Raw genomic sequence first — 22,887 nt, 5'->3', positions numbered from 1 at the left:
GTGGCATCAACATGTCGGTGAACAAGTGTTTTTACCATCAGAATTGGAAAATAGTACTTCGACAGAAAGTTCGAAGTACTAACAGTTTCACACTAACAGTTTGCCCAGAATTATTCGACAAGTCGTATATAATGATACCATTCCAATACAAGTCAATGAACGATGATCACACAGCCCTACAGTGTAGGTACATACATACACTATGAACAGTTCATGGAATTATGAGGGAAAATTACGGCAACAACTTACCAATGTCAGACATTTCAGGGACTCTGGCCATGTAGGGGTCCTTGGTGAATCGAGGCTCGTTGTCGTTGATGTCGTGGATCTTGATGATGAACTCGGACTGACCCTCCAGCGCCTCGTTGGTGAAACGGTTGATGGCTTTGGCGTGGAGGATGTAGTAGGCCTTCTCCTCCCTGTCCAGCCTCTTGGTGGCGTGGATGTCCCCCGACTTCTCGTCTATCTTAAAGAGGGACCCCGCTCCCTCCCCTGTGAGGACGTACCTCACGCTTCCATCTCCTCGATCTCCATCTGAGTGAAGCTGTGGAGAAAAAAATAGATATAATAATGTGGGTTCCTGCAGCACCCAAATCAACTATTTATTTCAAGCAACAATTTGTGGCATTTTCGTTTTAATAAATTCCCACTTTGCACCTCTCTATTGCTAATTGTTAGAGCACAACAGTGACTCACACTTAGGTTTATGAAAGCTTTCACATTTGCTTAAGGTACTCTAATGAACACAAAGTGTCAGCTAGCCCTTTTTAAGGGCAATATCTCCTAGTTGGCATGAACAGAAATAGCCAGAGTGAACAGGAACTTCATCTACATAAAGTCCAAGAAAATAGAGAAACATCACAGTGCTGGCTGCACTGTTTGATTGACAGGTGATCTCTAAGAAGTGCAGAGCAAAAGAAAACAACAACCTCCCAGCAATGCACACTTTGTACCGAGAATGTCAACAAAATCAAATTTCAAAGTAGAATCCCAGCTTTCCACTTAAGTATTTTCTGATACACTGTGCACATATCAGTGATCTGACCAATCTGGGCCTTGGCAAAGAAACACACTGACAGCTTTGATAAGTGTGTTTGGTGTTATTTAACAGATTCATATCGTCTTTAGTAAACTGTCATTGAGTCATCACAATACACATTCGTGGCTTCACCTTGTCTCGGTGAAATTCACATCCTGCCAAGAAGAAAACACAGAGCCGGAGCGTTTAAAATGTCGCATTTACTGGTATTGTTACATGCAGGTTGTCATTGTGCTTTTGTACCTCAGGGCCATGGTGGCATTTTTCACGGTGCTGTAAAACAGAATGCCAGTGGGTCGAAGTCTGCAAAGTACCAGCGTGAGTGCGAGCACGTCCGCCACCTGCCAATCATTGATGGATCAGCAACATGACCAACATGCCAGAGGACCACCAGAGTCCACTCGTCTGTGGTGCTTCTCATTATTATTTGCTCTCTCCCTCTCTATCGCCGGTTTAATTTTTTTCTGCATGAACAGCAGCTTAGCATGCGCTGACATTTTAATTCCACCACCAAATCCCCCCAACATATTTATCTCTGAGAACTCATCAAAAGCTTGTCCAGTCGTTTCCCCTCCCACTGCTTCCCTGCCTACTTCCCTTTCACCCCTTTAATAACCAAGGACATGTCAATAATTGCAGGGGGAGGTTAAGGGCAAAAAGAGGGCATGTTTGCAAAGTACAAAACCGAGGCAAACGCCACCTGAATGTTTACCCCGATAAGTGGGCACTAGTACGTGATTCTGAGGTCTGTTGTTGACACCTCGTTTACTCAAGTGAGCCAGCACGTTTGAATTTTGACAGTTGGAATGCATATTTTCCTTTGAGCGCGAGTTGTCTTTGTGTCTACTGGCGTTCTTGGCTCTGCCGGGTGGACAGACTGAGGGGGGATATTGTGCGTTGCAGCAGGGTCACGTGCGAGCACATTGCAAAGTCTCCCTTCTCATCATATATTAAAAAGCTTTTCATCCCAGGTGCTCGGAAGCTTTACTAATTCATGCTGTTTTATCAGGGCAAAGCTGGCACATGTGAGATGAACAGCTTTGTGGATTAGCATCTTTAACACTATTTTGTTTGCCTGCTTGAATGCTGGTAAAAAATGACTGTTTTCATTTCCTTCTTTGTCTGTCTAACCAAGCCAGACGAGTGTGTTGCAGAATTTCAGCATCTTCGTATTAGGATCTAGAGTGGAGCACTGTTTCATTAACCCACTTGAAGTCTGGTCACAATTCTTGTTTTTTTTTTTCTTTCTGTCTAACCAAGCCAGGAGAATATCCTGCAGAATTGTATTTGTTTTCTATTCTGCTTTACAGTACGTGCTTCCAAAGACTCGGTTGGCTGAAAACAATCCACTTCAACATTATTATCTTTCTCCCGCTGTTATAGCTGCAATGTCCTTTTCTATGATTGTCTATCAAGCTGCCTATCTCTGCTGGCACGACAATTCAGTTAATAACCGTTGAGTCCTCTCCTTTCGGCTGAGATGTGAGATAGACAGTGTGACATATGCTGTGTCGACTATCATTTCTATGAAAACAGAGAGATCTTGTGGTTCTGAAGAGTTTCTCCTCTCTCCCCTGAAGGATATTACAAGGCAGCTCAGAGTATCGAACTCATGCGCTTGCTGCAGTGACCCGTCCCTCCCAGTTGCCCACCTTGCTGGCGAGGAGAATTTACTGCTGCCCTTCTACTCAAATTAAGAGGGGGAAAAAAAAAACTCCCCCGGAAATCAATGTGGAAGCCCAATGTACATTCACAATGGCCCTTTGATCAATTTATATCGAAAATACAATTAAACTGTCACAGGGGGGAGAAAAGAAAGCCACATGTGCATTCAGTATGGTCACCAAGAAGCTCTGGCACATCAATAGCTAGCCTTTTCTCCTTTGCCCTCCTGTGGTACCAAATTGTAAAAAAAGACAGAGAGCATGACGCTATATCCATTATTAACAGTTGTATGTCTGTTTATTTTAACAGAAAATTGTCCATAGATTGTTATTCACATACAGTTGTATTTTTGTTTTTTACATTTCAAATTGCATACTTTGTGCTCTGACAACTGCAGTTTGAGCTTTTCTTCAACCTTTTTGACGTTTGTTTTCGACATTTTTGAATTTTCTTTGGTTTTCAGAGGGTTACTAACTAAGAAGCTTTGTATGACCGAATTTTATATAATCAGCCTAACAGAAAATGTTCTGTATTTGAACTGTAGCTACACACATCATTTCTGTGTTTTTTTTAAAAATTAAAGGACAAAGTCCGAGTAACGAGCTGCCAAAACCTTTTCTATTATTTTACGGATTTATTTCTTAGACTGCAGTAAATATGAGGCTAAAACCAGCAGCTGGTTAGCTTAGCTTAGCATAAAGTTGTTGGTTTTACACTTCAGTTTTCATACGGATGAAACAAATAAGATATGTCTTAATTAGTGAGCATTAGAAGTGCTGGTAGTCTGTTTTTGGACCTTTGGAGAGAGCTAAGCTAGCTGTTTTCCCAACTTTTTTCAACTTTCTTTGCTAACATAAGCTAACAGGCAGCTTGTGGTAGCTTCATATTTACCGTACAGACATGAGTGGGGGTATTAAAGCAACACCATTTAACTTTTAGCTGCAGCTGTAGTTCCAATGAGACAACCTGTAGAGGGGCCGAAGCGGGAAAAGTTACATAGTGTTGCTTTAATTTTCTCATCTAACTCTCAGCAAGAAAGCAAATAAGCGTTTTCCCTAAAATGTTTAACTATTTCTATACCTCCTTTAAACCACATAAAACAGTCTGCCATTGCAGTGCCAAACTATTTGAAACTGTTTGCAAAAGACTTGTTTTATTGCTTTTCTAATAACCAGTGCCTGTATCTTGAGTGGCAAAAGATCAAGGAAATGTTGCTGCACGCAAATCAAGAAAAAATAAAGTTGAATTCAGAGAATCCTTAACAAGTTGATTTGAAATAAGGCTCTAAGGCAAAACTGCAGGAAAACATGTCTTGGCAGTGAATCAGTTGGGAAGCAAACTATTGCGCATTTATAATTATATCATCAATGACATGCTATATATTTCAAAACCTTCCACTCAATTAGCCTTCTCTGCAGAGTGATACCATAATATTTCCAATGGTTGGCATTTTTTAACAGTAGAAGATATTTATTTCTATTCCTACGTGTTTCATCTTCCAGTTTGAAAGTGGGCTGACAAGTGAAGTGGTACTCATACATCTGTGCGTGAGAACTTCGAAGCGAGCCGTCTTTGTTTGTGAAATTAATCAGCTTCAAGTGCTGCAAATGTTAGTGCAGACTCGATCTGGCCGCCATTTGTGTTTCACTCGAGTTAGGCCAAAAAGATGGCACTGGAAATGGGTTGCTTAGGGCAATTAGCCAGTTAGCCTTTAAGGCCTTGTGTCCTGGCCTGTTGAGAACTGGCTGCCTTCTATGTAGCCAGATGGTAGCCTCAGACTGTGCACAAAAATAGCCTATCAAATGTCCGTTGATGTGTAAACTTGAGATTTGTGGTCAAAGCTGCAGAGACTTAAAGGTGAAATGTCAGTTAACATATATTTATCTCTCACATCTTTTGTTATGTGTCCCATGTATAATTTCTAGCATGTTACAGGCCATTCTCAACAGTTTGTATTCACTGTGCTGCAGGGCCGGAGCCAAGGTCATGTCCACAGTGTTGATTCTGGGAATTTTAACAACCTTAGTAGTTGTACACACTGTACAATTACACACAAACTATACGTGGTGTCTTTTCAAGGCTGATTCTAGTATTTATTTTAGACTCAGTGTCTTTTTTTATTACACGTTTTTTGTCTTTGAGTCACGTGTTCTTAAATCATTTTTTTCAACCTGTTCCTAGTTTTTTTCTAAAATCAAGGTAAATTGTTCTTGAGAAAAGTTAAATACGATAGGAAAGAGGCTGAAATATTATTTTCTCACAGCATTTTTTTAGAGTTAGATAAGTCCATACATACCCTTCTCATCTCCGTGCGTGTTCTAACTCTGTCCGACGGCCCCACCGGTAGCTTAGCCTAGCACAGATCCGTATATAAACTGGGAACTATATTCTCAGAAAGGCGAAGCATTTCTACTCTCTGCTCGGGGCTTCTCAGGTGCTGCAAGCATATCACTCCGCCCAAGTAGCAGAAGTAGCAGTGCTTCGCCTTTCTGAGAATATAGTTCCCAGTTTATATACGGTTAGAAGATGTCTGTGTCTCATGTGACCTTGTTATTTGTACACGCTGTGACTATACAATTAACAACATGGAAATAAGAACATATTGGCGTTATTTTGTCACTTATTCGGAGCAGTAGGCTAGTTGGAGCCGGTTACCTCCAGGATCTGTGCTAGGCTAAGCTACGGGTGGAACCGTCAGACAGAGTTAGAACACGCACGGAGATGAGAAGGGTATGTATGGACTTATCTAACTCTGGGGGTTATGGTGAATAAGCTAAAGTCCCAATAAGTTGGCGTGTTCCTTTAAAATAAAATATCGATCAAAATATATATCGTAATACATATCCATTAACCCCTCATTTAAATATAACTTACTACTTGATGGCAGAGACAAAGGCTTAATTATTTGATGATAGAAAAATCCATTAATCTCCCCCTGACAAAACCAACGGGTGTTTGAAACAGCAGTGGGCAGGTGACAGCATGGAAACAAATGCAAGGTGCTGTGGTAATGTTAGCGTATCTCGCTCCAACATGGCTTCGCCCCTGCAATGTTGTCAGACAGATGTTTGCCGGGTCTCGCCGCCGCGTGACCTCATCACACCCTTTGCACCCTGGGAGAAGAGCATAATTGAAGTTGCCCCCTCCCAGCGCACAAGCAGAAACTTATCGCCTAATCAACAAACACTGCCAATGTGTGCTCCAGGTTCGCCGCTGGAGACCGCAGGGGTTGCCATGGAGCGGGTACAGCCAGGCCTGTGCCATATTGCAAACTCCTTGCTTCTTTGCCAAGGTGAGCAGCTGGTAGACCAAAAATCACCCCACCTCCCCTACAAACAAACACACACATCCCTGCACCTTTCCACTCAGCTGCCATAAGACGCTTGAGTCCTTCCCCCAGGTTGCTTCAACCGCTGAGTCATTCAGGACTAGGAAGAATATTATGTCTGTGTTCATCTGCCTTTTTGTCTTTCCTTTGATTTTCAGCCCATTACTGGAGGCTAGTGTGTATTTCCGTGCACGCTGGTGTGTTTGTGAACATACAGAGAGCATTGCTTACTTGCTAGGGACTGTGTTGAGGCAGACCAAGAACCACTGGGGCCTATCAGGGGCTGTAAATACTTTATGAGATATGATAGTACAGCACAAACACTCCTAAACCACAGGCCATTAACCATTTTCCGTGGATATGTGCCCTTTGGTAAAGTAAGAAATAATGAAATAAACAAACATTCTCTTCCCCCAGTGACAGCCGCGGCCCTGCGAGGCCTGTATGCAGCTCGCCTGCTAATGAGAGGCAGTGTACGATTCCCCTCCTGCAGGAGAAAAAAATAAATAAATCATTGGCCAATACAGCAAGATTAGCAAGATTATCAGCCAACCAGCTCCACAACAAGACACCGCCAGAGTCTCCTGTTCCCCTTCATCTCGATTGCTTCCCTTAATTCCTTCCTGTTCCAACAGCTTTTGTTACGCTTGTTCAGGAAAGATTAAACTTTCATTTGTTAGCACTTTACAACTCGATAAAGCCGTCGTAAAAAGAAAAAAAGGGGAAAAAAAGCAACCGGGGGAGATTGAGTTTACCAAATAACTGGAGACGGGATGTTGTAATTCAAGTGTAGTTTCATCATTCTATCTTTTACTGTGTGTCAAGAGCTGCTCCCTTGTTTATAATAACCTGCCATTGTGTTATTTCCGATTCATTTTTTTCACCACTAACAAAAGTTGTTTTGTTCCACGCTGTGTTCTCTGGTTGCCATGATGTCACTTGCAATGACAAAAGCCTTTCCTTTTGTGTTTCTGGTAGTGTTGTTTTTTTGTTTTTCTTCAGACCCAGTACATTGTGAGAACACGGCCTACACCTGAGGATATGGATGCAGATGGTTGTTCTCTATGTTGAGCCACGTGTTCAACTCAAAAGCCATTCATTCCTTTTAGGGCCTCATTCATCACTTGTACTTTATCAAGCAATTACCAAACAGTAATTGCAATCAGATAAGAGCTACGTACCGCAATCCTATGTGACAACTGGCTAGTGAGGTGACAATGAGAAGAAGTGCCCAGCTGCATGTACTTGGGTGGGGGGGGGGGGGGGGCAACAAGCGCTCAGAGTCATGATTAAGTGTGGTGCTCGAATGTTGATGCCTTAATGGCGTCTTCAGGAGACGGGCTCTTAGGCCGCAGCCTCTGGCTCTCTAAATGTATACCACACTCAGAAAATCAATTCGGTTTTTTTGTTGCCATTAGTCTTTTTACAAGCTTAAAAGGACGAGTGGCACATCAGTCACCACTCTCTGAAGACAAAGCGGTTTGATCATGCTCAGTACTTACTTTTCATCTTCATTCGCTCTGTTTCTGTTGTTCTTTTCAACTTTCTTTTTTTGCTCGGCTCAAACCGTACGGAATGTTGTAATCCTTTTAGACCGGGGCTGAAAGTCAACCCCCCACTCTGAGAGGATGCATGTTGCAGAATCTCATTTGGTTGGATGACTCTATCCTCCGTGGACACACGATGGGAATGCAAAGCACTAGTCCCATTCAACTCCTCGCACAGAACAGCCTTTCTTCCTCCTCAGTCGTCCTGACCTTGCCACAACGCTTCGCAATCTCCTCAATTACAGTAGGTTGGAAGAGGAGACGGATATCTTGACTTCCGCTCCGCTGCATGTAAAGCAAGCATTATTTGGCCCATCTTCTCGTACATCCCCCAATGTTATCTGGGTCGACACCGTGTTTTCATTTTGTTGAACAAATAATACCTTCAGAGGAAGTCATATTTTACTGTAGGGCAAGACTGCCGCGTAAAAACGGCTTGATGTGAGTGGAATGGACGTCGTGCAAGCTGCCACAGAGCTGACAGGAGGCACAAAATATATTGGACAGCCAACAGCAAACAAAGCCTGAGGATGGATGGATGGAAGTCCGATATATGAGCATTAGCCGATCGGAGTATCATGTCATGTCTACTCTCCGATGATGGGGTGATTCTTGTATTCTTAGAGACAGAATGATGCACTCATGTACATGATGTTATTTATGTTGCAGCTTCTCATTAAGAGCAGATCTTTTCCTTTGAGTTTGTGGAGGATAATTACGTTATCTAGAACCTCATTATGCTACTAACAGAAGGCACAGTCGGTATTTAGTTTTCCCCCCCCCCCGTTAGTGCTATTATAGAAACTAACCTTTTTAAAATGGTTCTATCACAAATTCAGAATATTTGTGTGTAATATGCAAAAAAAAACAATATCTGCTGAAATTTGCATTCATTTGGATTGATGGATGGGCAGGAATTAAAAAAAAATCAAGAGACAGAACTCTGTCTTCATAAATATATGTATGGACAAGACAGTACATAATGAGACATTTTTTAAATGACCAAAAATAGCATGTAAAAAGTTCAAGTTGTGGAAAACAAAATCCCAGAATATAGACATTGAGGAAAAGACAGAATTAGAGAGAGAGAGACTGAAAAGGAGACAATTGTGAGATGGACGTTGTTGCTTCATTTTTTTTGCAAATATCTTTGTCAAGTGCTCACTGCCTAGGTGTCTTCACTTCGTAGGGATCACTTATCAATGTAACCGCGTAGCAAGTATCCCTGGGTTGTTTAAGGAATGATGAAGTTTGAGTTTCTGTATGTGCCACCCTTTTTTATTACTCTTTTCAACTGTGGTGGGTGGTTACAGCTGCTCACACCAACCACTGAGTACTTCTTTTATTCATTCTGAACAAACTGTCGTCAGAAATGGAAAAACTGATTAAAAAAGTTTGTATATTCTGAGGGAGCTGGGACTTCTGGACTTTAGATGGGTCAGAAAATATGAACAGAAACATTTCTACAAATGCAATGTTAGTTGAATAAGATCCAAATGAACACAGGGGAGTCACTGTTCTAAAGTGTTTAGTTTACATGCAATTTTACGGCATAACTTCCAAGGTGCGGCATCTGAAAAACCCGACAGGCAACCGACCACTGTAACTCAGCAAGAAGATATTGCTTTATATGTCTGTGTCTTTACAGTGGGGCAAGAAAGTATTTAGTCAGCCACCAATTGTGCAAGTTCTCCCACTTAAAAAGATGAGAGAGGCCTGTAATTTTCATCATAGGTACACTTCAACTATGAGAGACAAAATGAGAAAATAAAATCCAGAAAATCACATTGTAGGACTTTTAATGAATTTATTTGCAAATTATGGTGGAAAATAAGTATTTGGTCAATAACAAAAATAAATCTCAATACTTTGTTATATACCCTTTGTTGGCAATGACAGAGGTCAAATGTTTTCTGTAAGTCTTCACAAGGTTTTCACACACTGTTGCTGGTATTTTGGCCCATTCCTCCATGCAGATCTCCTCTAGAGCAGTGATGTTTTGGGGCTGTCGCTGGGCAACACGGACTTTCAACTCCCTCCAAAGATTTTCTATGGGGTTGAGATCTGGAGAGTGGCTAGGCCACTCCAGGACCTTGAAATGCTTCTTACGAAGCCACTCCTTCGTTGCCCGGGCGGTGTGTTTGGGATCATTGTCATGCTGAAAGACCCAGCCACGTTTCATCTTCAATGCCCTTGCCGATGGAAGGAGGTTTTCACTCAAAATCTCACGATACATGGCCCCATTCATTCTTTCCTTTACACGGATCAGTCGTCCTGGTCCCTTTGCAGAAAAACAGCCCCAAAGCATGATGTTTCCACCCCCATGCTTCACAGTAGGTATGGTTCTTTGGATGCAACTCAGCATTCTTTCTCCTCCAAACACGACGAGTTCAGTTTTTACTAAAAAGTTATATTTTGGTTTCAGCTGACCATATGACATTCTCCCAATCCTCTTCTGGATCATCCAAATGCTCTCTAGCAAACTCCAGACAGGCCTGGACATGTACTGGCTTAAGCAGGGGGACACGTCTGGCACTGCAGGATTTGAGTCCCTGGCGGCGTAGTGTGTTACTGATGGTAGCCTTTGTTACTTTGGTCCCAGCTCTCTGCAGGTCATTCACTAGGTCCCCCCGTGTGGTTCTGGGATTTTTGCTCACCGTTCTTGTGATCATTTTGACCCCACGGGGTGAGATCTTGCGTGGAGCCCCAGATCGAGGGAGATTATTAGTGGTCTTATATGTCTTCCATTTTCTTATTATTGCTCCCACAGTTGATTTCTTCACACCAAGCTGCTTACCTATTGCAGATTCAGTCTTCCCAGCCTGGTGCAGGTCTACAATTTTGTTTCTGGTGTCCTTTGACAGCTCTTTGGTCTTGGCCATAGTGGAGTTTGGAGTGTGACTGTTTGAGGTTGTGGACAGGTGTCTTTTATACTGATAACAAGTTCAAACAGGTGCCATTAATACAGGTAACGAGTGGAGGACAGAGGAGCCTCTTAAAGAAGAAGTTACAGGTCTGTGAGAGCCAGAAATCTTGCTTGTTTGTAGGTGACCAAATACTTATTTTCCCGAGGAATTTGCAAATAAATTCATTAAAAATCCTACAATGTGATTTTCTGGATTTTATTTTCTCATTTTGTCTCTCATAGTTGAAGTGTACCTATGATGAAAATGACAGGCCTCTCTCATCTTTTTAAGTGGGAGAACATGCACAATTGGTGGCTGACTAAAGACAGTGTCATGTCACTCTTCTTTCAGTGTCAGTGTTTTTTTTCCCGTTTCAACTTCCTGTTTTGGTGTGGAGTGGATGGGGCAAGGAGAGCGTGATTTAAATGTAATCAGGAGGAAACGTCAGTCTTCTGGACTCCACAGCCCGCTGCTTTGAAGCCTGGCATTACGTTAGCGTACGGTAACATCTTTTACAAGTTCACCTGGAATTCCCAGATAGCAAGCATGTTTTTACGTCTGTTTCTCTCTGCCGTTGTTGTTTTTCACATAGAACTGGTCTGGTTAAAGTTAATGGACGTTAATGGACGTTATGGAGGTCCGCTAAAACAAGCGCTAAAGTAAGCTATCGTCAGCTATCAGAGCTAACGTTAACCTGTGACATGTTATTATGGATCCCACGCAACTTCTAGGCAAGGGGTGGGTCTTGCCTAGAAGTTGCATGGGTTCAATAATAATGAGGCTGGGTCAGACTAACCCTAGTCTATTTCCACAACGTTCCTCTTCCGGGATTGCTCCGGGTAAATCCAGACAGCTAGCTAGACTATCTGTCCAATCAGAGTTTCTGTTGCACGACTAAAACAACCTTTGGACGTACACATGTTCCACCAAAACAAGTTCCTTCCCGAGGCTATTTTGCAGCGGCACCGTGGCTCTGTCGGGCGCTTAGACGATTGTGTTTGGTTTAAAGAGCATGTTTTTCTTCCATCCTGGAATGCTGTGTGGACTACCCAGACCCTCCTCCGCAGCGCTGTGGAAGAACGTCTGGCAAAGCGAGTCTAGACTAACCATATCGGCAGAGAGAAACAGACTCACTTGCGGTTTGGGAGCTCCAGCTGAAGTCGCAAAAGCCGCCGCCTTAGATGTATGGTAAAGCCAGAAGCTGAATGCGGTCAAGCCGTGCACGGAGATGAGGTGCTATTTGCTGTTTTTCCGGGCTGCTCAGCATTTTAATGGCAATCTAGAACATTTGTAACGTTAGGCGTGTATACTGCCACCGTCAGGTCCAGAAGGATTGCATCCCCCGGTACCTACGGTACTGTATAAGAATGAATGCCGTCATGTTTTCAGAATTTTGGCATAGAGTTGGTACCGAAGTACCGGTTCCCGTGACATCCCTAGTCTACAGCTGGTGTAGTAGCTTGGTGCTGTGAGTGTGAAAAAATAGAGAAAGCGTGCTATTTAACTACCTTTCCGACATACTGCATGTCTGTCCCGGTGTACTCCTCCAACAAAAAGAACTGGTTCCACATCCAACCTCGTTTGGAGCGCCTGAGCGGCACTCCATTGGCGTCTTGTCCGGTCAGCCCTGTGGACCCCCTCCGCCCCCCTGTAGTCCTTCGCAGGGCCCTGAGGCCATGCCCTGGAGAGCTGAGGTGGGCCATTACCCACAGCACCATCAATAGGCAAACCTTCCTTCTATCCATGGCCACACCCCCACAACGTTCTGTCTTCTCTTCCCCCCCCCTCAGTGGTCTGTGTCCAGTGGTTATTGGTCAGAGTATCGGATCAGTCCACATGCTGTAATCTACTGAAGCAGGGAAGGCTCCTCAGACTCACATGGGGTGGCAAACAGCACCTGCAACATTTACAGAGAAAAACAGAGTGTCAATACTGGGAGGGGAGGCAGCGATTTGTTACTGCACAAGCTCCAGTTTTGCTTCATCAGTTGTATTCGAGACCAACTCAGTGGAGTTCCAGTCTTTCTGAAGATGTAGTACCTCTAAAATGGAGTCAAGACCAAGCGCAAATGTACGGTGGCCGACAGGGGCGCCCTGCAACTTAAGAAAACACACCCAAATAGACAAAACACAAGCAAATTAAGAAAACAACTTCATTAGTTTGACAACACATGCGCAGCATTCAGCAAACGCGCTGCAAATACACACAACACAACCAAATACCTAAATGCACTGCAAATACACACAACACAACCAAATACATAAACGCGCTGCAAATAAAAAACGATGCATCCAGATTACACAACGGAAGTTCTCCAGACCTCTAGAGGGAGCAGCTAGTGGAACAGCTGGATTTTCGACCCCACGGGAAGCGCTCTGCCTTTTTATTAGAGTCAGGTATGGCTGCAGCCTGGAGAACTCCATAGACTGTATATTAAAATCATATTATTATTATTAATAACATCATATATTATTAATATACAATCTATGCTCCCGTCTCATGCCCTCCTGGCTGGTGCCGTCCCCGAGCTTCGGCTTTTCAAAATAAAAGCTTGCGTCTGGTCCTCTATGTCTTCGTACTTTGGTGTTTTGGATGTTTTTGAACTAAACGGCAATCATGCTAATGAATACAATATTTTTTTCAGCAGATGTCTTAGTTACAACACGTTGGAGTTAGCAAAGCAGTTTTGTGTTTATATGTGTGTGGATTTATTCAGTTTGATAAATCCCACGGTAAATTGGCTGGTTTACTAAACAGGAAGGGACTATACATCCTGTCTGTTTTTTGTATTTCAAGAGTGAATTGCTCCACAATATGAATACAGATTGATCACTTATTTTGTTGGTAACCGTTGTTGTATAATCACAATATTACACTTGAGGAGGCCTATACTTCAGTCATTTCGGACCTTGAAATTAAACCATCTCATGTAATATGGCTTAAACAAACGTCAACGTTAAACGCTGATGCAGTTTTAAATGTTTTATTACCACGAGTTTACAGACACGTCTTTGCTGATTGACTATCACCTGTGACCTGAGCCGAGACACCCCCACCAAACGAGAGAAAACAGACTTAATATTTACAGTATTCTCTTTCTCTCTCTCCGTGGGGTCGAAAAGCAAGAAAGGGAAAAAGCCAAAAAGCATAATATGAGCATTATTCATCATCATCATTATAAAGCATATTTACTCTCAAATCCTTTGCTTTTTTTTTTTACATTTACTTTTTGTCTCAATTTGGACAGTTTCTCTTTCATTTTCTGCAACGACACACGTTTCTACTTGCTTTAGGTTGTCAACTAAAGATGCTGCAATGGTAGATCTGAGGTGACGTATGGCAATCACTTGATAAAGCCTGCGTTGAACATGTTGCCAAAATCCAAAACAAATGCAAAATTTAAACGAAGAAGAAGCATCGAATAATGATGCAACTACTGTGCACACTTGAGGCAGACAATTTTGAGAAATCAAGCCCAGGTGAAAAACAAGCATGAGTCAGGGCCCACATGATAAAAGCCAGAGCTGGAAAGCAGATCTGAAATCTGTAACACAGTGGATGGCATTTCTGCTGCCGCACACACACATCCACACATTCCGGTCCACTCGAGCCCTGATATACATTCATGTGCACACACATACTCTATGTTGACTGTCAGTCATCTGATTGATGGGCAGGCTGAGTGCTGCCTAACCTGATAAATATCAGATTAGAAATATTACACATCAATGTATTGGCTTACATCTTGTAGAGCATGTGCGGAGCTACTTTATCGGCATTAAGCCCCTGAATCAACATCTAATGGAGTGCAAGGCTCAATGTGGAGCGGCCCATTCTATCGTTTTACACAATCTGCTTCGGCACACTTTGTTATCAGACCCAGCAGAATGCCAATGGAGAACCTGGGCAATGTCAACCCCAGTTTATTACCTTAAGATCAGTGTAAAGATACTGAACAAAATGTCTGTTTGGCAAACCACAGAGAAGGGCCCTGATGTGGGCAGTGGAATATCTCGGCTCTCCGTCTCTCAATCATTTCTCCCACCCATCTCCTTTCCCTTTTCTCTGTCCGCTATCCTCTGAAGGCCAACGCAGAATGTGCTGGCAAATGTGTGAAGGAAGCGGAACAAGAGGAACAGAGCAGGACGGAGGTGGAGGAGGAGGAGAAGGAGGGGTAGGAAGAAAGAAAAAGAAGGCCATTCTGCTTTTGTTCTCATTATTCCTCTCCGGCTGGGCGATATCCAGGCCGCCAGTGTTCCTCGGCTGGGGTTTGGTAGGAGGGTTATCAGTGGGTCCGCTGGGGAGCGTCTGCCACGTTCCTCCATATCGCTAGTTCTCAGAACGCCGGTGGAGGGAGAGGAGGCATGGGGGGTGGTGAGGGAGGGTGCAGTCTAGACCCAATGTATGGCAAGTCTGGTCGGCATTCCTCGCACAGTATGTTGGGAGAAGGAGCAAACAATGTCTCTGGACATGAATTAAGTACCCTGACCTGCATGCAGAAGTGGAGCCAGACAGACTGAAGATAATGAGGGGAAATGGAGCGAGGGAAGATGAGTGAGAGGAAAGGTGCTGGTTAAGGGGTGTGGAAGCAGTAGTCCTGTCACAATACCACAATTCTGTCTTGGATACTTGCACTGAGTTTAGTATCTGAAAATCTGATACCACAAAAATAACGAAAAACCATCAAGCAATGTCACAGAACAACCGCTGAGCTTTATACAAACAAAAGCTGGGACTGGGAAAGCTTTAGAGCAACTTTTCTACAGGGGTTTTGATGTCAGCTGGGTGTCTTTGTTGCCTCGATAAACAAAACACAGTAGCTGCATATTTCACTGCTGTCCCACTCTGTCAAACACTTTGCGGTGAAGAAGGATTCGGTTCAAAATGGTTGTCTGTTTTCAGCTATTTGGCTCTGTCTTTTCCACTGGAAGGGGTCCATAAAGACAGTTTCACTATCTTTGTTGCTTTCACTCCTACAAGCCCATCCCAAAATGCACCGGTGGTACCGAGTCCAACATGTAAATATTTTCTTTTTTATTAACAATGCTGTGGTGTACCTTACTTTGCCACAGTTAACTCCTCGCAGTGAGCTGCAGAACACAAAACAAGACAGTTGTGTAGTAGCATCCTAGCTTGTTCACTTGCTGGTTAGCACATTAGCTCACTTGTATTTTGTGTAGATTATTTTTAGGGCTGCAGCTAAGAATTTTTTGGCTTGTTTTGTCTGAAAGCTTACAATTATAGAACAGAGGAAAAACAGCAAATACGTGCATTTGATAAGCTGGAAATTGAGAATCATAAATTTTTTTGCCATTTCTGAAAGACATTATTTACTTTGGTACAAGTTCTGAGTTGAGTAGCCTACCAATAATCAAAAAAAGGAGCCACCTCTTTAGCTGCACCACTGTCTGTTCAGGTTGCTTTTGTGTCAAAAAACATTTTCTATTTTCTTTGTATCGAGAGCGGATTATTACATGTCTGCTTTCTGCAATTACTTTGGAGATGGCGGCCCAAACCAGATGATGTCAAACTGCCTTATTGAATTTCTGCTATTCTTTAAACAAATTCAAATCCCAGTGTTTGTTTACGCCCTCTAGATGTGATGGTGAATGGGAATTACAGCATTTCACAAAACACTTGCTAAAAGTTTTTGAAATCAGATGTAGTTACCGTGACAACACTAAGGGGCAAACGGGGAGAAAGGGAGTGAAGGAGAGGTAGACACTTCCTGTCAAAGCAGCGTCAGCAGTCAGGCTGGGAGACTGGCCCATCCATTACGCTACCTGTCTTCCAGAGGCAGCCAAGGCATGCCCTGCTTTCCCCTTATGAAGCAAATTGAGTGCAGTTGAAGCTGGGGGTTAGGTCCCTTCTTTCTCTTTTCCCTCATGCGTTGCAGTTCATAGCACACCCCCCAACCCTCCTGCCTCCACATCCCATCCCCCTGCCACTGCCTACTTTGCTTGCATAGACCTGAGCTGATATATGCATTATCGCTGGGCTTTTCGCTGAAAGCCAGTCACTTTGCATGTGTCCTCTGCCTGGCTCAGCACGGGGAGGAAAAAAAAAGAAAAGAAAAGACTCCTGGGTCAACAGTTCGTGTGCTGATGGAGGCAGGTGAAAGTGAGATGGACTGTCAGACTTCTTAATAACGCCCGTAGAGAAATAGTCTCTCTACTTTCTCTAAGCCGCAACTCTCATGGCAGAAGCTCTGTTTCCTATCCAAATTTGCTACATGACTGGATGCTTTTTCCTGCTTTCTCCCCCCACCCCTCTAGTATTTCCCTTTTTATGTTCATCCTCCAACTCCCAGCGCACTCGACTTTATGAATTTACTTAATTGACGCTGGTGAGGAGCATGTGGGACTTTGAGCTATTGATTTGCTGTAGGCTTCAGCGTAGTTGGAAATACCAGTCGGTCTCTGGGGTGGACTCATGAAGCTTTCTACCTCGAGTCCCCCAGCACTGGGAAGCCAGCCTTTTCAATAGATTTCTTCATAATGTCACTGTGGAAAGCTAATGCTTTCACTGTGTGGAGGGCTCGGCCGTCCCTAAGGAGCACTCGCCCCTTGACCGCATTTGTCATACCCTGGAAGCCATATTGTACAGCTCCCTGCCCCGATAATTCTCTTGACAAGGGACCACGACCAGGAGTAAGTCAGCTAAAGCTTTATTTTGCGACGTCAAAAAATGTCACAGTCGGTTAAGAATGCTATGGTGCCACATGTAGCCCAGTGGCTAAGACAAAATGCTTGCCTCTTTACATTTGTACTGTATGAGAGTGGAGCTGAAAGAAAGACGGAGGGAGACTTAAAGAGAATTACCAATTTCTCACGACTTGGATCTTATTAGGCAGTACTGGCCTTCGCTTCTATTGGCACCAAGTTAATTACTCAGATTAACAACTAGAATAATGACTATGAAACATTCTGATGAAACATAGGGGGTCAGACAATCAGACATGTTATAAACTAATCCCCAGTTTAGCTGCACTAAATCGGAAGAGAAAAATAGTCTGTTGTAAACGTCTATCCCTGTTTACAGACTGAAAAACCAGGGTTCAACTTTGACCTGCCATGCTTGCTGTTATTGCGGGCACAAAGTTTAATTACTGATCATTATCTAAATTTCTGCTGCACTCACTTTCGGTTTTACCTTCAAATAAACTTTCTGCTTCTTGCCCCCGTTAGACTTCATTGTAGCAATGCCACTGTTCCAGATCTCAGCAACTAATATGATGAGTAAAGCAAGGAACGTTTATTTAAATAGCACATCTCATCATCAAGGCAACTCAAAGTGCTTTACATATATTAAAACGCCAAAAGCGTTGAGACAAAGTGCAAAAGAAACACTACACTACAAAAGAACATTTAAGAAAATAATAAGCTAAAATAGGATAGGACAGGCATAAAATACAAGAATAAAAGTTACAGTATTGTGTAAGAAATTAATAAGGATTTTCTTGAATAAAATGCAGCCGCAAACAGAAGTCTTTAGCCTTGATTTAGAGCTTTAGTGCGTAACTTTTTGATATTAATAAAGGTCCGTTACATTCAAGCCATTGCCAAATGAGTTGCTACAAGGCTAATTAAGACTATCAGCTCCACACAACTCTCTCTGTCTTTCTCAGTGTGACTATGTTCAGAAGATTGTGTCTGCGCAGAAACTCGACTGAAGATAATTACCTCTTCTGAAAATACTATCATGCAGCGGACCTGCCTTTTTATGGGAGTTTGTTCCAGATCTGTGGTGCATAAAAACTGAACGCTGCTTCTCCGTGTTTAGTTCTGACTCTGGGGACAGAAAGCAGACCTGTCCCAGACGACCTGAGAGGTCTGGATGATTCATAATGTATAGCAGCAGATCAGAAATGTATTTTGGCCCTAAACCTTTTAGTGCTTTATAAACCAACAGTAGTAGTAGTATTTTGAAATCATTTATTTGAGGCACAGGAAGCCAGGGAAAAGACCTCAGAACTGGAGTGATGTGATCCACTTTCTCTTGGTCTTATTGAGGACTCGAGCAGCGGCGTTCTGAATCAGCGGCAGCTGTCTAATCGATTTCTTAGGGAGACCTGTAAAGACAGCGTTACAGTAGTACAGAGTCTTGTGAAGATAAATGAATGGGCAAGTTTTTCCAAATCCTGCTGAGACACAATTCCTTTAATCATTGATATATTCTTAAGGTGAGAGTAGGCTGACTTTGTAATTGTCTGGTTGAAATGCAGGGATGAGTCCATGACTACACCAAGATTTCAGGTTTGTGTGTTGTTTTTTTTAACAGCTGAGCGGTGACTTTTAATCGTTCCTCCTTGGCTCCAAAAACAACTACCTCAGTTGCGTCTTTGTTTAATTTAAGAAAGTTCTGGCACATCCAATCGTTCATTTGTTCAATGCACTAACTCTGACCGTGATCGAGTTGGACCACACTAACCTGGTGATATGGTATGTAAATGTGTGTATCGTCTGCATAATTACGGTAACTTATTTTGTTGTACAATGTTACTAAAACCCATGGAAAAAAACTACAAACCCAAGCTGTAACAAAGCTGAATTTTCTGACTGTGACAGAGAAAGTGCCAAAGAAAGAGTAAGTGCGTTCTTGTTCACAGCCATCTTCCCTGAGCGCCCGTCGCTGGAAGTGATTTTTGAAAAGGAGCCACAGGTCTCGTCTCTCCCTGTTCGCTTTCTCAGGGAGCACCATCGTCATAATGAAGGTGTGTAATAGAACATGACACCATAATTATATTCTCCTAGTTAAGAGGCAATGTTTACAACAAGCACAAGGCTGCCTTTATTTTCTCCCTCCTTAAACACACTGACTCTCTCTTTGTCTCGCTCTCTCGCCTGCCCCGTCTCTCGCTTCATATTAAAACAAATGCTTGATGAAAAAATGAAAAAAGTAAATTGCTTTAAATTGCCTGTCACAGATTGTGTGGAGTCGCCACAGAGCAATAAGACTTGTGCATTGTGTTGGGCGCTGGGTAAGCAAGATTAATGTGTCTGCTGCCAATTTTCGAATGCCCCGTGATTCTACGCTCAAAGAATTGCTTGGGATAACATTTTGAATCAGGACAATTAGCTATTAAATGTATCTATTGGGTTTATTGAACCCACAACCACTAGGATAGAGACAGGGACACAGAGAGTTGCACAAATGCATTTGTCAATACATATTGGATCTGGCCAACTAATGGCCTTTCCAGTGCACATGTGCCGTTATACACCATAGGCCTGGGTGGCATTTTAGCCTAATCTAGACTTGGGAGTGACCTCTTAGAGTAAGCCTACTCCTCTTCTCTCCTTCTACCTATCCCACCTTCTCTTCCTGTTTTTCTTTTTCTTTTCCCTAACGAGGGATAGGAGCGACACGGCAATGCACCCTATCACACCCGTTGAGACAAAGACTTCCACAGCAACCCAGAAAGAGCCCCGGGGGTGCAATTAAAAGTGAGAGAGGAGAATGTCAGCCAGGGGAACAAGCAAGGGAGATGAGAGGGGGTGAGGGAGGGAGTGGGGAGAGGGGCGAGGAGGAGGGTTGGGCACTGGTGCCACAGGTAATGTGGCATGTTACAATCCACAAGGGAGACCCTTAAAAGCTGCTAATGTGTGGAGGTGTCAGCAGCAGGTTGCACCATCTCTGCTCTCTTTGGCCACCTCAAATCCTCTTCCTCCCCCCTCCTCCTCCTCCTCCTCGCCTCATCTCAGTCTCAGTTTGTTAAGAAGACTCAGAGTAGGTGCCATTCACAACCCATGTTATGCTACTCACTGGAGAAATTTAACGACTATTTCCCAAGTGCGATTTGGGAAAACCTTACGCTCGACCCAAATCTGGGGCTCCCCATTTGTCTTATTGCCCATCTGGGTTAGTGGTTCACAACCAATGGCAAATTATCAAAAAAGTGGGGTAGCTGGATGAACTTTTGCTCTCACGTGTAAAAACAAGCCGTGTAGGTCCCTTGTCCTTGCAGCAAAATGGATACAGATGCGAACAAACAGAAAAGAAATTTCCACAGAAGCCTGTCAATATATTGATCTTTTGTTTAGCTGAGAAACAGCGTCTAGACACACTGCCGCATTGTCTTGAAAATAACTTTACCCCACTCCAATCTGACATACAGAAGCACACGCCTCACAGATTAAGGCGAGGAAATTGATCACTAAAAGGAGATTTCAGACAGATGCGGCATATCACCACAAAGGAAAACAAAAAAGTGTCTACGGATTGAGGAGGGCAAAATCATCATCATAAAATGCCGGCAAATAAACAGCTGAAAATCCCCAGTCAAATTGGAATGCAAAGCTGAACCGAAATTCCTGACTGAATGTCAGCACACACACCACAGTCCTCTAGTCAAAATTAGGATTCAACCTACAACACTGGAATAGCACCAAGATTTAGTTAAGGGTTTTCTAAGTCCCCTTTCTGCTTCTAAATAGCACATTAAGTTTCCAAGTCCAAGATGTGTTGCCAACATTTTAACGTGTTCCTAACAATATCATTTAAAGGATGTTATCGGATGTTTATCTGCAAACTACTAACATATCAGGGAATATTGGGAAATAAACATGGGACACAAACCCTCAAATTGTGGACTATGTGGTTAATCAATTTCCTGATCATACATGACATGACACAAGGATGTGAGACTAGGGCAGGGCAATATGGAGAAAATCAAGTATCACAATATTCTTGACCAAATACTGCAATGTCGATATTGCGACGATATTGTAGGGTTGACAATTGGTGCTTTCACAAAACATTTTCACAATGAGATTTTAGATAATAAATCATCAGTAATGTGGATATAACAACTAAGTGGGTAAAGGCAAAAAATGAGACAGCTAGAACGGTCTGGTAAGTTCAGAAAATTATTTTGATTTACTGTAAAGTAGCCTTTAAAACCAGGAATAGACAACACTTACTATATTATGATATTACGATATCCCAAACTCTAAAACAATATCTATTCTCATATCTCAATGTATTGCACAGCCCTAGGTGAGACTGTGCCTTTGAATGACAGTGATCCAAATAAATTAGCTCATACTATCCCTGTCAGAGGCAGGGGTATGCCCACAGCATTCATCCCAGTGCACCGCTCCAGAGCACACTGCAAACACATTACCTTGCCTCGCTGCCCAAATGCATACCAAATAACCCATATAAATCATACAATCTGGGCCAAGTCAATGAGAGCCCCCAATTTTCCCTGTTTTCTAGTTATTTCCACAGTGCCATCATTCAGCAGAGCTTGCATCACTCAGTCCGAAGCTCTCACAACCGTCGTCGGAGTGGCCCAGTTTAGAACCCTCCGAGGGCTCCTGAAGTAACCCTTCCTCCAGTGCACTTGATTTTATGTTGCCACAGTCTGGACTAAATTAGTTTGTTGCCAGATCTCCACACGGTGCTCTTTTTTCAGCTTGACAAAAACAAAGATAGGATTCTATGAACTCGCAGCAGTGTTTATGGCTGTGTTTACCATCAAGCGACATGGCAGTTGAAGAGGACACTCTCAGCAAATTATTTTAAAGAGTCCCTCTTCTCTGAAGTCACTCCAGATTCTCTTACTATATTAGGGCAGCATCATTTTGTTCCAACTCTCAAATAATGACTTTCAGTCCTGAAATATGGTTTTGAACCATGTCATTATAAACAACAGAGACTCACTTTTTGGCGTGCAGTTTCTGAATCCACTTCTCGGAATTAATTGACTAAATGGGAGCTTAAAGTCATTATCTCCCCTTGCCAGTTCTCCAATCCTGAACTTGGGGATAATAAATGGAGGTTTGATTTCGCTAAATGTGCTTGCGCCAAGATTAATAACGCCTAGTACCCGGGTGGCAAACAGATGTGGTCATCCTTGTGCCGCGACGGCAGAACAAATAGGCATGGGACATCCTCGCACATAAAGAGCAAAGAAATAATAGCTTAATGGCATTCATCCATTGACACGTTAGCAGATGAGACATCCTCGGTTGTTTGCTTTCCTGTGTGTTCACCAGAGCACATGTTTTGTCACCAGCGGCCGTGTGGTCTAACACAGCTCTCTTCTGAGGGACTGACAATGGCAGAGGGGGGAGGGATGGGAGGATGGAGGAGGCTCAATGGATGGGTCTGGTGGCTTCCTGCTTTCCCCACAGTGGCCTTTGTGGTAATATACTGGTGGTTATGGGAGCCTCCGTCTCTATGCAAATCAGTGTTTTCTTCCCAAGTGTTTGTGTGTGCCATGTGCAGTCAAGCACAAGTATCTGTTTTCTGTACATTTAGCCCTGAACAGACTGGAGCGGAAGGCCAATTCTGCATCATATTCACATTAAACCCTGGCAATTAAAATCTCTTACCTCTCTATCAATATCAATATTCTTGTTTACCGGTTGAATATATTGCCCTACCAGGATATTA

The 22,887-nt window shown here is 43.0% G+C and overlaps 1 protein-coding gene across 1 annotated transcript in view; it reads right to left on the bottom strand.

Annotated features, from left to right (window-relative positions):
* The window catches only part of LOC144536866 (cadherin-10-like), a 65,364-nt gene that overhangs the window by 30,362 nt on the left and 12,115 nt on the right, over positions 1 to 22,887 (bottom strand). Inside the window, exons 2-3 of the mRNA XM_078280164.1 lie at positions 11,994 to 12,382; positions 250 to 544 (exon numbers count right to left, since the gene is read on the bottom strand). Of these exons, the coding sequence (XP_078136290.1) occupies positions 250 to 544; positions 11,994 to 12,230 (532 nt within the window). The 5' untranslated portion in view covers positions 12,231 to 12,382. The remainder of the gene's footprint in view (positions 1 to 249; positions 545 to 11,993; positions 12,383 to 22,887) is intronic.

This window comes from Sander vitreus, chromosome 22, assembly GCF_031162955.1.
Source record: "Sander vitreus isolate 19-12246 chromosome 22, sanVit1, whole genome shotgun sequence".
Lineage (NCBI taxonomy): Eukaryota > Metazoa > Chordata > Actinopteri > Perciformes > Percidae > Sander > Sander vitreus.
This window is presented reverse-complemented; position numbering and strand designations above follow the sequence as displayed.